This window comes from Bos taurus, chromosome 24 (assembly GCF_002263795.3).
Source record: "Bos taurus isolate L1 Dominette 01449 registration number 42190680 breed Hereford chromosome 24, ARS-UCD2.0, whole genome shotgun sequence".
Lineage (NCBI taxonomy): Eukaryota > Metazoa > Chordata > Mammalia > Artiodactyla > Bovidae > Bos > Bos taurus.
The window spans coordinates 42,792,111-42,809,614 of NC_037351.1; the positions used below are offsets into that span (position 1 = coordinate 42,792,111).

General features: G+C 53.2%; 1 protein-coding gene across 1 annotated transcript; it reads left to right on the forward strand.

Moving 5' to 3' along the window:
* The first annotated feature begins 7,899 nt into the window (after positions 1–7,899).
* TUBB6 (tubulin beta 6 class V) lies at positions 7,900–16,035 on the forward strand. Its single transcript, NM_001046373.1, has 4 exons — positions 7,900–8,012; positions 8,240–8,348; positions 9,937–10,047; positions 14,725–16,035. The coding sequence occupies exons 1-4, from the start codon at positions 7,956–7,958 to the stop codon at positions 15,786–15,788; spliced, it is 1,341 nt and encodes a 446-aa protein (NP_001039838.1). The 5' UTR covers positions 7,900–7,955; the 3' UTR covers positions 15,789–16,035.
* The last annotated feature ends 1,469 nt before the right edge of the window (positions 16,036–17,504 follow it).

Here is a 17,504-nt window from a genome sequence, read left to right on the forward strand (position 1 = left end):
TGGCTGAGGACGGGTTACTTGATTTCCTCACCTGTGGAAGAGTGGATGCACCTGCCTGGACAGGATGGTGGGTGAACTTGTCAGCCCCTCCCAGGACTGGGACAATGGGCACAGACCTCTGTCTCTCCCTGGAGTGGATGAGTGGGCCAGGGAGCAGGTGTCTGGGGTGGGGGTGGGGGGCACACACACGTTTAGCAGGGAAGGGCCACAGCGTGGGGTGAGCTGCTGGGGTGGGTGGGAAGGGATGCTTTCTGAATCTGGGGCCAGCGGGCCTGTGGGCGTGGCTGCCACTGCATTCCTGAGGACAGCTGGGACAGCTGAGGGGGGAGGGGGGAGCCGACAGGACTGCGTCTGGCTTTCCAAATAGAAGGGTTTTCCTCTTGGGGAAGAAGTAATAAGAATTCACATGGCTTTGCATTGGTCTCTGTCCTGCCAAGCCGGTCAGCAGAGAAAGCTGCTCACCCCTGAGCAGCGGAGGAGGAAAGGCAGGCCAGAACCTCCCCACATGCCCTCTGTGCCCACCACCCCTGCAGAGAGCAGTCAGGATTAGCTGCAAACCAGCCTGAGTGGTGGGAAAGGAATTCCGACAAATAATCTGGTGCATCAGAATCAGTTGTGACGTGGTTATGACTCTTTTCAAAGCACCTCCTAAATTTATATTTAACTCGAAGAAAATCGGTGGTGGAAACCTCTTTGCTTAGGGAGATGTTATTCTTCATTTCCCATCGTAATATTCTGGGTCCCCTCTTTCAGAAAAGGAAAGTCCCTTGAGGCTGTGAAATCTGTGTCTGTCTTTTCTTCCTTCACTTACTACTACTCAGTTAAGTCATGTGCTGAGTATGACTACAGGCAGGAAGTCTAGTCTCCAACTGAGGAGTTTACAACCCAACCCAGGAGGTGAGCCTTGGCAGCTTGGTGGGCGCTTCGTGGGCACGTGCACTCACGGTTGCTGAGACATGGAGGAGGGACAGATGAGAACTGCTCTGACACTCCTGCAGGAGGAGGGGGAGGGGTGAATCACATCCAACTGGAATCTGGGACCAGAACAAGGGCCCATCAGAACAGCCCACCTGCAGTGGGGATGATTCAGATTAACTTAATCCAATCCGCTGGTTTAAGCAGCACAAAACCAATGATTCTCATCTGTGCTTTTAGTTGTGAAAGTGCAACATAGCTTTAAATATCTTTCCTGACAGCTTCTCACCACACAGCAGCCCAGTGGGTGATGAGACGGGCTGGAAGAGAAGACAATCAGGTCTAAAGGATCCAGAGATGTGCAGTGGAGGAGCAGGCAGGCTGCAAGCTCAGGGGTGGGGGTGAGGAGGTGGCCTGAGGGTCTCTTACAGGCAGGAGGATGGGGGTCCCCAAGGTGGACAGAGTTTGTTGTCAGGGGTCCAAGGCCCGAGCAGAAGACACAGCACGGAGAGGTGGTGGCTGAGGATGGCAGGAAACAAGAAGTGGTGGCTTCACAGGGAGGGGCTCAGCCAGACTCAAGAAGTCTAACAGACTCAGGCTGGGACCCACAACAGCATCCAAACAAGAGAGAAATGGTTTCATGACTGCACCCAAAGGTCAGGGCAGAATAGGGACACACAAAATTAAGTCTTTTTCCACCAATGAGACCACAAAGCAAGGACAACTAATCAGTGGATGCGATTTGTGGCCTATAACATTTATCACAAAAAAATGTATCCTGGTGTGAGTACAAATGCTCATGGGATTCATCACCCACAAAGCACTGGAAACTACTAGTTGACCGCTGAGTGTGCAGGCGGTGGGCAGGGGTGCTTGGGCATCCAAGGGAACCCCACCTCCCTGGTCTCTGGTGCAGAGGTCCAGGGCCTTTGCCCAAGACTGCTTGCATCAGCAGCTCCTCTGCCCTCCAGACTAGAAGTCAAGGCCAGAAGCGCCCAACCTGGATGGCCCCACATCTTACCAGGACTGGCTGGTTGTGCCACGCAGCTGGCCCTGCCCATGCTGTCCTTGGGGGCTCTGCTCTTCCTGTGCAGACAAGTCCCATTGAATCCTCCATTGGCCGTGTCTCCACAGGCCTATTCTCTCACATGCTCATGGACAGCTTTCCCCCATCATTTCTTCCTTAATATTAACATGAAAATATCTCCAAGTTGTTTAACAGTAAGCATGATGGTGCTTGCTATTTGCTCCCAACTCATGGCATTATTGTCATTATTATTTTTTGTCTGCACAGATGTTCCTAAAACCTCATGAGGATTATAGGATTATACAGCTAATCGTTGTTCAGTTGTTCAGTCATGTCTGACTCTTTAGGACCCCATGGACTGCAGCAAGCCAGGCTTCCCTATACACCTAACAGTGTTCACAACACAGTAAAGACTGTTGAAGAAAAGAGGGAGTAAATCAATGAATCATCATTAATTACTCAAATAGTATCCCACCACCAGAGCAGGCAGAACCCAGCCCTTGACCTCAGCACTTTTTTGGTCAGCAAGTGGGTCTGAGGGCCAGGCAGGTCCTAGGGACAGTTCCCGTGTAAACAAGTGGAGCATTTTCTCTGTGCTTGCCATCCCTTCAGCATGGTGCTGTGTCTGCTCTTCTGTGCCTTCTTCCTTTTCCTCCTCCTGCCCTCTTTTTCTCTCCCTCAACTAAAAGGTGGAACTTACTGCTTGTTCTGTCACCTAGGTCAATATTTTATTTTGTATTTTTTTTACTGGGTAGGTCACTGGTTTATTACAAAAGGATGTAATTCAGGACAGTCAGATGGAAGAGGTGTTCAGGCCAGGGCACAGGGAAGGGGCATCAGTTCACCAATCCAGAAGCTCTCCTGTTTTTAAATAAAAGATTATATATTAACATTTATCCATCCCACACACAAACAACTACCTTCCAAATCACATGATCACTTAGATCGGTTTCTATTTTGCTTAAATGTAACCTGAATTTTTTAGAGCCCAGCAGTCCCAACGAAGCAAGCAAGCAAGCCTGTCTCCTACAACCCTGGATAGAGAGGTACCAGCTCTCTGTCAAATGTCTGCTCTGTGCCCAACACTGGGAGAAGGCTTTCCACACCCCCACCATCTGCCCAGCGGCCCTGCAAGGCTGCAGCTACAGCCATGTCCCCGTGTGGGAGGGCCAAAGTGAAGCCCACCTGCCGGACCACAGACTCCCCATGGTACTGACCTTTCTTAGTGGCAAGTTCTGTGCCCCCAAGGAGAGAACACCAAAAAGTCACAGAGGAGGGGACAGAGGACGAAGTGAAGCCACCAGGGACTGTCCTTGTACAGGGGACACAGAAGAAAGGGTGGGTGGGTGGGGTGCTGGGCAGAGCCGGCAAGAGAGCCCCCCACTCTGATGCTGTCCTGTGGCTCCCAGACCACCTCCACCTGGAGGGGCTCTGGCCCCCAGTGCTGGTGAAGGCCTCCCTCTGAGGAGGGTAACACTGGGGCTAAGGAGAGATGGCAGGAAATGTATCCAAATGTTATTAACCAAGTAATGATGTTTGAGGGTTGGATGTTGTCTTTTGTTAGTTTTCAGTCTTTTCCAGCTTTCCTGAAGCTTGTCTATTACTCCCTGTTTTTAAGAATGGTGGTAAAACCATATCACCTGAAATGCACCACTGTGGCCATGTTTAAGTTTTCAGTTCATCCACATTGTTGAGTATAGGTCTCCAAGATTTCTTATCTGGAAAAACTCATTCCTTAGTCTTTAATGGGAAAATGATATCAAGACAGTTTAAAAATATTACCTGCCACAGCTAGGCCTGAAAGCTGCCGGGCCTTGGCCGGTTTAAAAGCCCTGGTGAAGGCGCGTCTCCTCACCTCCCCTCCACAACACTTACCCTCCAGAGCTGGTCTCCCTGGGTGGCCCCTGGGCCCCCACCCCGCCCAGTACCTGTGTCCCCCCAACTCCTGGCTGATGGCCACTGCCTCTGTCCCAGCCCCGCACACCCTGCCCTGTGTGTGTGAGATAGGGGCCAGGGCGCAGGGGAGCTCTGGACGCCTGGACGGAAGGTCCCCCACCCCCTTGGGCCACAGAGGGAGAGACGGACTTCGAGGTCATACAGCTTGTCAGGGGGTCACTGGGAACCAGATCCCAGGGTCCTGTCACCCCCTTCAGAGCCTTTCCTTCTAGAAGAACTGAAGACTGTTACACTGTGCCAGAGGTCAGAGAAGATGGTCAGGTCAGAGCTGACCATGTTATGTCTCAAAAAATAACAAACACAGAGGTGTGGCTGGGGAAAGCCATTGGGTTAGTTACATGTGAGATACTTTTCCTCTTTGCTACAGAATGTGGCAACAATTCTGTTATCCAATCACATCTGTTATAAATTTGATTTATTAGACTTAGCTTTTACACATGAATTTCTTCTTCATTGTGAACTTCCTGGATACATGCTTACTTCTTTCTTAAAAACAGATGACTCATACAATCAGATTGCATTTTAGGTGAACTGGGTTTTGTCTGATGTAAGCTAGGATGGGAGTCGATCAGTTGTAGGATGTGAGAGCCGGGAAGGATCTGCCTCAAGAACCATCCTCTCTGTCAAGCGTCATGTCACATAAGGGTATGATGGTCCCATGTCATAAAACTTGTCAAAACCTGGGCTTTTAACTGAAAATCAGGTCAAAGGTGGCCATCAGCAGCCTGGCCCTGAGCCTGGCCTCTTCAAGGTCTTTCCCCAAGGACTCCTCAGCACGTGAAAAGGATGGACCCCACCTCCCCTGTTACTGTGCATTTCAGACCTGGGCGGGGAGCAGCGAGACCTGTCCCAGGGATGGGACAGTGGCCCTGGGTCCTCACCACACGTGGTGACTGTGGAGGAAACAGGACAGGGTGAGAGGCTGAGGGAGGTGGAAGGCGAGCAGACAGGAGGCAAGGACCCAGAACTCTGTCCAGATCCGGCCCTGGGCATCACCCCTCCCACTCGGGGCTCTCGGGGCTCACGTGACTGCTGGCACATGGGGACCTCAGGACTCACTCCCTGCCCCAAATTCCTGAACCTGCTTCAGGGCCCTTCCTCCTCCCACTGGTGACTGTGACACAGAATGTGGCCTGGGGACAGCCGTGGGAGGGGTCGCCCCTATCCCCGCCACTGCTGTGCAGACACAGTGAAGCCAGCACTGCAGACAGGAAGGTGCTTCCTCTTAATAAAAGGCTCTATGGCTCCTGCATCCTTCCTGGCAGCTGCTGGGTCTGTGGCCTGTGTGTGCCCTTGCTCTGGCCCGTCCACGTTAGGGGTGGCCTCAACCACAGTGGCAGCCTTTCAGTCCCACCTTGCCTAGTTGTCGTGCAGATTCCCCAAGTACAGTACCCAAGTTTCCAACACTGAGCCCTGGTCACTGCCCCACCCTCCTTGCGGTGCAGGTGGCAGGCTGACATTCGGGTCAACAGGGAGTGCCCATCAGAAACTCCAGGAAATCAGCCTCCTCCCATTGGATCCACGTGACAGCAGTGTCCTCAAAGCCAGGGTGACATCTATTCTCTGGCTCCGATGAAAACCTTGGAATGAAATTCCACCCAAAGGAAGAGCTTTGACAAGGTGGTCATTTCGGCAAAGTGCTGAAGCTGCTGATGTGGACACTTTCCTTTAAACCACAAAGGGGCTTGATTCACAGGGACTGAGTGACCAGAGCTGAGGAGAGACTCTTCTAGGCGTGTCAGGCCCTTGCTGCTTGCACCAGACTCTGCAGCAGCTTTGATAAAGGGAGCGTTTCCCCGCAGTCACTCATGAAACTCAGCAACTGCAACACACAGGCCTAGTAAGGGCGGGCGCTGGGTTGTCCTGGGCTCTGATGGGAGCCGGGGGTGGGGGGTGGGGTGCTGTGCCCCCGACACCTAAGCTTCCCCAGATGCCCTGTGTAGAGATGCGCGGGAAGCTACAGAAAGGCAGAGAAGCAGAACTGCGGGGGCCGGTTGGAGGTCAAGGATGGCAGGGCAGGGATCCTGAGGTTAAAGAAACTGATCCCTGAAACTGGGAATGTTTGAAAAACTCCAGAACAAAAATTTTCCAGCTGTCTCCCTTTTTCAAACCATGCACATTAGGACTTTCCCCAAGTTTTCATGTACCTAAAAGGAAACCGCTGGTTCTAATGACAGGAGAGCCACTTCCTCTTCACAGGGCATTTCCACTTGGCCTTGGGGAGGGGGTGAATGGAGCCCCAAGTCTCCAGTCTTCTCACCTGAAGCGTTCACAGGGAAACTGGGCATACTCAGAAGGAATGTCACAGGGCTCAGACCCCCCAGGACAAGCTCTCCTTTACAGACACGGCCAGAGGACCTGAGGTAACACAGCTAACTGGAAACAGAGCCGGGGCTGAGATCCAAGTCACCCTGACTCACAGAAAAGTGGTCATTCCTTCTGGCCACACAAGGCCATCTGGAAGGGGGCCGCTGCTCCAGAGAGCCTAACTCACCCCTACAAGTGACCCTGACTCATGCCTGCCCGGCACACCAGAGGCATTTGTGGCTCAGAATACCTGTGGGCCGCCTGAGCAGCTGGGTTCCCCACAGGAGTGGCCTGGAGAGTTCTGGGTGTCAGTCAGAGAGCAAGCCCTAGAAGCCCGCAGTAGGGGTCCAGGCTGCTGGGGTGAAAGTCCCTGGGGGGAAGGACCACTAAGCAGGGAGGATGGGGGCCCAGGACCCTCCCTGATGCCAGCAGCTGAGGAGTGAAGCCTTTCCCCGCTGAAGGGGCTGTGGGCAAACATGGCGGAGGGGTCCCGCTGCGCCTTGTCAGCAAGGGAACAGGGAACCGCAGGCCAGTCCCCGAGGCCAGGGAGGGCTGAGATCTTTCCGTAGGGAATCCCCGACGCTCCGTGGCCCCGGGGAGAGAGGGGTCACCGGATCTCTCTAAGACTGACACTTCCTCCGTCCTCCAGCTTCGCGCCTGTTCCCAAGCAGGACGCCCGCGTCCACATCCCCCCACCCCAGCAGGCAAACGAAGGCCGGGACTCTGAGGCGGGGAGAGTGAGGGAACCGTGGGGGATGGGGGAGGCTTTCCTTCCAGACTCGGGAGGGAGAGGCTGCTAGGCTGTGCAGGGCGTGTGTGTAAGTTTGTGTGTGTCTCCGTTTTCAGGTTTAGCCGTGTTTTCACTATAACCTGACTCCATCACGAACGGTTCGGACTCGTCAGAACTGAAGGGCACTAGTATTTCAAGACGGAGAAGCAGTAGGCCGGGGACGTAAGGACTCGTGCCTACGGCTGAGTCGGAGCGCAGGGGTCAGAGTCACCCCGAAAAGATCTACTCCCGAGTCCCTCGGCCTTTCCACCGGCTGGGTTTGAACCCGCGGCGCGTGTTGACCTTGCGGTCCCAGGACCCACGCCGGCGGCTCCGTGCAGGCGCGCCTCCCCAGTCGGCTCCGCCGGACCGAAGCGCGGGGAGTCTTCGTTCTTCCTCCGGGCGGCGTAGCGAACCGGGGAGTACTAGGGGAAAATTGTCCTTCGCTTCCCCGCCCGCCCGCTCGGATGGGCGCCCCAGGAACCCGCTCTTTCCCCGCCCGGCCTCCAGGCGGGCATCCCTCCACTGTTCGCTGGTCGGCTCTCCCTCTGGGACCGCGCAGGGTGGAGGCTACCCGGGGAGGACGGCCCGAGGGCGCGCAGGGGCGGGGTGCCTGGGGCGGGGGGAGGTCTGGGGGGCGGCGAGAGGAGGCGGGGAAGAGCGGATGGAGGCGCACCCACGGATGGGGCGGAGTGGGGGCGGGGACGGAGGGGCCAGGGGGAACGGGGGCGGGAGGGGAGGACCTGGTCTGGCTCAGGAGTTAGGAAAGAGCACGCGGACCGGGTGCCTGGGGGACGCCGGGTGTGGGCAGGGCGCCCGGACCGCGGGGCAGAGGGGGCGCGGCCTGGGGGTGGGGGCGGGCCCGGCCATTGGCCCGGGCGGCCGGGGGAGGGCCGGGGAGGGGCGGCCGGCGCCGGGTGGGGGACCCGAATGCCCGGGCAGCAGTCGCCGCGCCGTCAGAGCACCGAGCGCTGAGCGGCCATGAGGGAGATCGTGCATATCCAGGCTGGCCAGTGCGGGAACCAGATTGGCACCAAGGTGGGTGGGCGCTTCCCCCCCCCGCCAAGCCCTCGGGCCGGGGCCATGCGGGGCACGGGCGGCCGAGGGGGCGTCACGGGGACTCTGCCCTGCTGCTCCCCTTCCCCGAGGCCCCGGAGCGGCTGAAGTGCGCCTGGAATCTGGCGGCCGCTCCCCGCGCCCCGCCCGCCGGGCCGGCCCTGGGGGACCCTGGCTGACCGTCTGTCCCCCGCCCCGCCCTTTGCTAGTTTTGGGAAGTGATCAGCGACGAACATGGCATCGACCCGGCCGGAGGCTACGTGGGTGACTCTGCGCTCCAACTGGAGAGAATCAACGTCTACTACAACGAGTCCTCGTGTGAGTGGCGCAATCTGCCATACCCCCCCCCAGACACCGCCTTCCCCCCCGGACCCCGCCATCCCCCCGGACCTGGCCATCCCCCCCCGGATCCCTCCATCCCCCTTGGACCCCGCCATCCCCCCGTCCATCCCTCTCTGGGACCCCGGCACCGCCCTGTGGGACCCTTGCCATCCCCTGCCCCCACCCGTGGGCCCCCCGGCGCGTGGGTGGTTCGCGCTGGAAAAATCCTCCCGGATGTAGCCCGGCGCCCGGCTCCTCCCTCACTCCCCCTGGGGCGGGAAATCCGCCGTCGGTTGATTTCAAACAGGCTCTTGGCCTCTCCTGGTCTGAGCTCTTGAACCTGACCTGTTGGTGCTGTGAAATCAGCTTAGTGGGGCACGTCCGGCTCTTTTTTTTTTTTTCCGGTCTAAAATTTCTTTCCTAATGAAGGCTTTTGGCTCAAAATTTGAAAAACACTACCTCAAAAGATTGTTCTAGCCCTTTGCAGACCTCCAGAAAGACTTTACGCCCACTGGAAGATGGACCTCCAGACGGACAGGGTCTTTGTCTGGCCGAGTTTAGTTAAAAACTCCAGGCTGTGGTTTATCCAGGTTTAAGAATAGTACCAGCCCTGTCCTGGGGAGCTTCATAGGTATCCTGGTTACTTATGTACTTTATTTTTGTAACAATGTTTATTGTAAAAGTGATACATGACATTCACAGAACAAACACAAAAGGAAGATGTTGAAAAAACACCCAGGATGTGACAGGTGCTGCCGCTCAATATACCCACCTGTGTCCCCAGCCTCAGAGATTATCACGCTGTCTTTAGAGTCACTGCTGGTCATCCACAGGAGAGCTGGGAAGAGCAGGACACATAAACCATGGGGTTTTATTCATTAAGCAGCTATGACAAAAGGTCTGGAAGAGCAGGCATGAGTGGTGAGATTCCTGGATGGCACTGAGAAAAGGCCAGTATATATGGCACTTGCTGGTCACCCCCAGGCCACCCTGTCTTCAGCCTGGGTGTGTGAGGAGCAGAACAGGAGTTGTAGGACAGTTCCCAGTGCAGTCCTTGTGACCCCACCCTCACAGGAACCTTCTTGCCTGTTAGCATGAGCACATGCTCACTTGTCCAGAAATGAAGACAGTCCCCCAGGAAACAGCCGTGGACACACCTGAAACAGGTGCACAGACCTGCTTGTGGGTTCACATGCGTGTGAGGGAGAGAGATGCAAAAGTGTCCTGGCAGCATGGCTGCTCACTGCAACAGGTATGGGTTATTTCTGCGGAATTAAAAAGTTGAACTGTGCACGAAGGAGGACTGGGAAATTCAGGCGACAGGAAGTCTAGAGACCTCGCTTCTCATCCTGCCTTTTCCGGGAACTTCCTGTGCCCTATGCCTGGGCTGGCTTCCTCACCCGGACAAGTCCAGGGTGGATTGTGTTTTCTGAGGCTCCCCTCCCCCAGGGCTGAGACTCTGTGACCCTAAGAAAGCCTGCTTTGTACATCGCAGGCGGCTGTGCTGGTGGGACTTGCTCTGCGGAAGTGTGTTGTCCCAGGAACCAGAGACTGACTCTCATGGGTGGGCTCCGTTCTCTTCCAGCTCAGAAGTATGTGCCCAGGGCCGCCCTGGTGGACTTAGAGCCGGGCACCATGGACAGCGTGAGGTCCGGGCCTTTTGGTCAGCTCTTCCGGCCTGACAACTTCATCTTTGGTAGGTTCCGTCTTTCCTGCTTTCTTCTTCCTCTTTTTTATTTTCTAAACATCCAGCTAATTTGTGGGCAAGATTAAAAACATCACATGGCATAGAAAAGCTTAGAATGGAAATCAACAGTCGCCAGCCCCATCACAAGGCAGCTTCTTGAAGGAAAGTAACCTTTGATTCTCTAAATGAGATGCTTACTAGTAATAATTCTTGATTTCAAAACATTTTATACATTTTTTTCCCTCTCATAAATTACTAGCATAAAAAGACGATAATAATTTGTCTGTGGTTCCTATGTTGGTCGTCAGTGTGTTTATACCTGTGTTTCTTTTTCCATTGTCTATAGGCTGTTCTGCTTTCTTTCCGAAAGCTAGTTCCATATGAATTGTTTTATCAGGTTTGGGCAAATCTTCCTTTCCTCTTTCTTCACCCAGAACATGATTATAGCACCTGTTCCTCTGCAGACTCCTAAAGAAAATTATGTAAAAGGTAATGAAGTGGCACTGTTAATGTGACCAGCCTCCATCACTTTGGAGCCATGGTTTTGGGGAGTCAAGGCAGAATCTTGGGAGATCTTATTGGTACATAAATTGATTCCCTTGGATTGGACTCAGGCCTTGTGACCTGTTATAAAGATGATTCAGCAAGGTACATGCTCATGATGTATAAAAGACCTCGTGGCATCATCTGCTTCCCCATCACCGTGGCAACCTGCACAAGTAGTGGAACAGGTGAAGCTTCTAGTAATTTGTTCAAGGGTTTTTGTCACCTTTGATATTTCAAATAGACCAGGAGAAAAGGCTCTGGTGCCCCTTTTATTACGGCAAAAAAAATCTAAATTACCAATACTTTTATAGTCCACAAGTGGGGAGATTTAAATTCTTTATCTTTTCCTAAACTTGACTCGGTAATTGTTCTCAAGCAAAGGTGCTTCTAGATCCTGCCACCAACGTGGTCACCACTAGCTACATGTGGCTATTTAAATTTAATTAAAGTTAAATAAAATCAGTCTACTTCCTCAGTTGTACTCCACACATTTCCAGTGCTCAGTAGCCAAGTGTGGTTGGTGGCCACCACATTGAACAGGGCATAGCTCAAATACATCTAGCTATGCCCTGTCCAATGTCACTGCAGAAAGTCGTTATCAGACAGCAGTGCTCACAGCCTTAAAAGATATGTACTAGATTAGGGGAATGAAGACTGTATCTATATGAAATAGCTACAAGAGTGATTTTTAACAGTTGACACTATTTTTAACTAAGAAAATAACATGTTTGGCCATGGAGAACTGAGAGGACCAGCATGTCTGAACTCATTCTGTGTGCTGTTGGCTCAACAATTGTTTTTAAGTCATTATCCACTTAATAAAAGAGTCTGAGTTGCCTGCGGATTCACAGTAGGTGAAAATAGTTTCACCCCATTGCCTTCAGGGTGGGTGAATTTTTTAAAAAGTGTCATTCGGTATTCAGATATAGTTTGAAGTGATTAAAATAAACACTGACTTGAAGTAACTATAATTTAAAAAATGAAAGTTCTCTGCATTTGAGTTTATGCTTTAGAAAGCCACACCTTTTTCTTAACAAACTGCTCGTTGCATGGCAGCTATGCCTGTTAGTGGAGAGAGTTTTGTGGGAAAGAGCAAAGCTCTAGGAAGGTGGACCTCAGGCTTCTTTGTACATATAACTTTCTCTCCCAGATTCAGGGCTGGAAGGGAGTCAAAGAGCCTGGAGCCCCAAGACTTAACCCACACCCTGTGTGAGCTGGAGGTGAACCAGGGCTGGGCTCTGAGGCCTCGGGGATCACTACAGCATCGCTTCTACAATCTGGAGCCGCTGGTTAATGTCCCAACCTCTGATTGCAGAAGACGTTCAACTCCTGAGCCCCAAATATTTAACTGGGAACGTCTGTTGCTATGAGACAGTGGCAAAATATTTTCAGAAGCCTCCAGCTTCCTCCTCTTGGTTGAAGGCAGAGAAAACTTCACATCTGATCACTCTGTAAACACCCAGGAGACCAAGGGACTGTGTGAACTGGAGGCAGCAGAGGGTCCAGGCCGAGGGGCTCCACTGACCATGGCTGTGTATCACTTTGAGTCCCCACTGCCCCCCAGTCATTGGTTTCCACGTGGTTTCAGTCCTTGTCCTCAGGGCAGCTGTGAAGGGGCATCAGTTCTACCCCAGCTCCAGGTGGGAAGCTGGCCCAGCTGTGTGCTGGCTTGCAGGGGGAGGTGGCGGAGTCTTGGGGGCCTAGGCAGGATATGACGGTACTCCAGCCTCATACAAGGCACCCAGCCAGGTTTCACTGTGGAGAGGCAATGTTTGTGAGCAAGAATGCAGTCACCTCCTGGGGGAGGCACCTCCGAGGGGCTGTGCTCCTTGTAGAAAGCAGGGCCGCCCTCCAGAGTCTGTCCCTCTCAGCCCAGGCTCGCTAGCCTTGATGATGTCACTCTGCTCACAGTATTTAGGTGGTTCCCTCTTCTCTTTGTAGGACTTTAGATGTTTCATCACTAACAGTCAGTACCTCTTAAACTTACTGAAGAATCACAGCATTTTGGTGGTTCTGTTCTACAGACTTGCATTTTGCACCACTGAACTTAGCACTGACAAATGCTGTGGAAGATCCAAAGACGTTTGAGCTAAGACTCCGTCCTGGTCTGAGGCCGGCCTCCAGGGGTAACTGTAGGTTCCAGGGGTGTCCTGAGTGGGCCCCGCCCCCGAGTGCCCAGTGCCTCCTTCTGCTGTGGTGCTAGGAGGCACCACCATTCTCCGTGGTCCATCCCGCTGTGTCACCACCCCCAGCTGTGTTTCCCTCATCATTGCATGGGGGTTGGGGTGGGATGGTGGTGAATTGTTGCCACCAGCAGGTGTAGACAGAAATCAGGGTAATGTCTTTGGTGTAAGGGGGAGAGGTGAGCACAGTGCAGTGCCAGCAATGCCTTGACCCCTCAGGTCCTCTTGTTTTCTGAGCCCACCTGACATAGCCAAACGCCCTGCCCCCTCATCCTTCAGCCATGGGACCACCGCAGTCTATTTTGTTCCATATGGAGGGAAACTTTGATAAAGAAGCTAATGGATCTATTTTTTCATTTTTTATAATACATGATTCTTCTTTTCAAAACCAGATTTGAAATACCCACATACTAAAGAAATATACTGCCTTAAACAGCCTTCCTGACTTCCTCTATAGCTGGGTTTTTCAGCTGCACCCCACACTGCCTTCTTACCAATGAACAGGAAACAGCAGTGCCTTATCTTTTTAACTTGTCATTAAATAGGTCTGTGCATCATTTACTTTTTTATTGCTTTTTGTAATGTACCTTACCATGTGCTCTAGAATTCAGTTCTTGATGGTTTTTCTAATGTCCCTTAAAATGCATATTAACGTATTGATTTGAGTTGAAAACTAAAGCATGTTTTTCTGATAGAAAGTAGGTGCAATCTGGGCTTCCCAGGTGGTGCTAGTGGTAAAGAATCCCCCTGCCAATGCAGGAGATGCAAGAGACGTTGGTTCAGTCCCTGGGTCGGAAAGATTCGCTGGAGGTGAAAATGACAACCCACTCCAGTATTCTTGCCTGGAAAATTCCATGGGCAGAGGAGCATGGCGGGCTACAGCCCATGGGGATGCAGAGAGTTGGACATGACTGAGCAACTGAGCACCCACACAGGTGCAATCTGGATTATCCACCTGGTAACAGGGCTGCCTTGCCAATTAGGCTACATCGCCAATAGTTTTCATTATCTGAATGAGCTATATCTGCAGCCTAAAGCATTGACAAAAATATATTTGAAACATTTCATTAAAAATCATACTGGCAACGTTGTGTTGGAATTAAGATTTCAAAATTTCCAACCTTTTGAAGTATACCAGACCACACAAAGAGCCTTTCAGTGAAAGAACATCAGGTAAATCTGGTGCAAAGCCTTTTGGAATCTTTCTGCTGTAGAAGGAAAGTTATTGATGCAAGTCAGGTGTTTCCAATTCTGCTTTCCAGAAACTTGACTTTGGGGCTGAAAGGTGGTTAAAAATACTTTCTGATGGTGTAGATCAGTATTTAGTTTTTGGCATTTAACTCTGAAGATCAAATAATTGAACGAAATTGCTAGAATACAGTTAATTCTATTTATATGTTTATGCGAACAAAATATCTCAGTGTTTGTTGATATATATGTAAAAACAAAGAATAAGGAATAATGTGGATGCCAAACCTGGTCTCAATCTGGCAATATTTGATGTTCACACTCGGATAAATGAGCTAATGGAAAAAATATAGTTCCTGATGATGATGAACGAGGGGCCCCATTAAGGAGGGAACATATTACTGTTTTGAAAAGGAAGTATTTGTACCTAGTTCAAAATTCAAGAGAGCCCAAAGGATAGGGAAAAGAAGTTTGTTTTCTTAATTTATGCTTTTTGTTCCCTTGTCTTTTACTTTGCGGGAGAATTATCTTTTTAAGAGTAAGAATGAAATTACCAAGTCAGAACGTGAGTACATCTTAAAATTGGCAGATTTCCCTTGTCTGAAGTGGCCAGCCACCCTCCTGTGCTCCAGCAGTGCTGAGGGCCTGGGGCCCACCTCTCACTCTGTTATCTATTCGCTTCATGACTTGTCTTAACTGTACTGATGGCCCCTCACAGCAATCCCTGTAGCCCTGTCTGAATCACGTCCCCTCTCTTGCTTGACCCCAGGACAGACTGGCGCCGGCAACAACTGGGCCAAGGGCCACTACACGGAGGGCGCTGAGCTGGTGGACTCTGTCCTGGACGTGGTACGGAAGGAGTGTGAGCACTGCGACTGCCTGCAGGGCTTCCAACTGACCCACTCGCTGGGTGGCGGCACCGGGTCTGGGATGGGGACCCTCCTCATCAGCAAGATCCGCGAGGAGTACCCTGACCGCATCATGAACACCTTTAGCGTGATGCCCTCGCCCAAGGTGTCGGACACGGTGGTGGAGCCCTACAACGCCACCCTGTCCGTGCACCAGCTGGTGGAGAACACAGATGAGACCTACTGCATCGACAATGAAGCGCTGTATGACATCTGCTTCCGAACCCTGAAACTGACCACCCCCACCTATGGGGACCTCAACCACTTGGTGTCAGCCACCATGAGTGGCGTAACCACCTCCCTGCGCTTCCCGGGCCAGCTCAATGCCGACCTGCGCAAGCTGGCTGTGAACATGGTGCCCTTCCCACGCCTGCACTTCTTCATGCCTGGCTTTGCCCCACTCACCGCCCGCGGCAGCCAGCAGTACCGGGCGCTGACTGTCCCCGAGCTCACCCAGCAGATGTTCGATGCCAAGAACATGATGGCAGCCTGTGACCCGCGCCACGGCCGCTACCTGACCGTGGCTGCTGTGTTCCGGGGCCCCATGTCCATGAAGGAGGTGGACGAGCAGATGCTGGCCATCCAGAACAAGAACAGCAGCTACTTCGTGGAGTGGATCCCCAACAACGTGAAGGTGGCTGTGTGCGACATCCCACCCCGGGGCCTGAAGATGTCGGCCACCTTCATTGGCAACAGCACGGCCATCCAGGAGCTGTTCAAGCGCATCTCAGAGCAGTTCTCGGCCATGTTCCGGCGCAAGGCCTTCCTGCACTGGTTCACGGGCGAGGGCATGGACGAGATGGAGTTCACCGAGGCCGAGAGCAACATGAACGACCTGGTGTCCGAGTACCAGCAGTACCAGGACGCCACAGCCGATGAGGGCGAGGAAGCTTTTGAGGATGACGAGGAAGAGGTCAACGAGTAGAGGCATGTCCTGCCTTGGACACCGAGGCTCAGAGGTCTTTTCTCCAAGCCTGGTGTGTCTCCTGGCCGCCCAGGAGAGTCCCGTCTAAGTGTGGGGACAGTCCTCTCACAGGGGCGGCAGACTGTCCTGTCTGTCATCTGGGATGGAGGGCGTCAGAAGAGCGGGAACTGGCATCCCTGCCCAAACATCGGACCAGAGAGGACATGAAAGAACTCATGGGCCATAAATAAAGGGCTAAATAAATAAACCTCACCGTCTCTTACGTGTTCACCTGTGTCTGGGAATTAGGGGCTAGGAACGGTGTGCTTTCATCCCTACACCCGGGACTTCCAGGTGCCATCTCTTAATGGACTTGCAGCACTCAACATAGACAGCCTGTACACGATTAACCTAAGTGCTCCCCTGTCTTAGCCTGTACACGATTAACCTAAGTGCTCCCCTGTCTTTTGGACTCTGCTTCACTAACAGTGCCCTACCTCCCGGGGAGCAGCCCACTCCACTCAGGGCAGGGCTTCCTTTCAGTTGGAGGCCCTCAGGTGGCCCTGAAACTTACTGGTGACCAGATGACTCCTTGGGAAGCAATGCACCCCAAATAAAAGCCTGCGTCCTGGTTTCCAGCCAACACTTAAATCCCCACAGGATCTTTCATCTTCTGCGCGTGGCCCTGGGCTAGTCTGCCCAGCCTCCCCTAACAGCCCTGCTGGCATTTGGAGGAGACACAAAGACACAGACAATGACCCTCAGGCTTCCTGTGGGGGACGCACAGGCTTGAGGTGGGTGGGGGGCTGGGCCGCAACTCAGAGTTGCTGTGGTTCTTCCTGGCGATGTAGGCCAGCAGGAAGGCCCCATGGGGAGTTGGGAGGTGGCTAGGGCCAGAGGGGTAATGGGCTCTAAATAAGGATCCCTCCCACCCGATGCTCACTAAGTGCCCTCTGCCCTCTGAGGCTCAGTCTCTCCGGGGCAGCATGCTCCCTTCGCAAAGCCTGGCTCCTCCTGAGTGGGCAGTGTCAATCCAACTGCTTCAACCCAAGTGATGTATCATGGTGTGTGGAAGCATTTGAGGCTAGTGCTAGACCCCTGCCCAGCCTCCCAACCTGCTGTAGGCCCCCAGGAACTGCTGAGCCACAGCCCACAGCGTCCCCATGCAGTTCTGTGTCCACCATGCCTTGCACAAAGCACTCCCTCAGACACGCAGCATGACTTGACCCGAGGTAAGAACAGATCCCATTTTGCAGGAACCTGAACTATTAATACTTTGTGAGACCACAGTGAACATCTTTCCCCATCCCTCTGCATTGCAAGGCCCAACGGAGCTTGGAGGAGAGACAGTGTCCTGAGCATGTGCTAGTTGCCAGGCCCTGACTCGCTCATAATCCGCAGGTATACATGGGAACCACACTGAGGCTGTGGTGGCCACACTGGGGCTTACTGGCACCATGCAGGACCCTTGTATAATGCCGGGGAGAAGTAGTCCCTCCTGAAGGGCATCGCGCATAGCCCGGAGCCAGGCCAGGTCCACACTTGGCACCGCCTGGGAGCTCAGCCTTGATGGCGCCCACTGGCCCCTCTACCCACAGGGCCCTCCCAGTCCACAGGCTGTGCTCAAGGAGCACCTTGTCATCCCTGAGGGATAGGGGCTGTGGTCGGTACCCACAGCCCTGGCTCCCAGGATGCTGCTGTGGCCTGGTGAGCCACAGTCTTGGAGAACCATCCCAG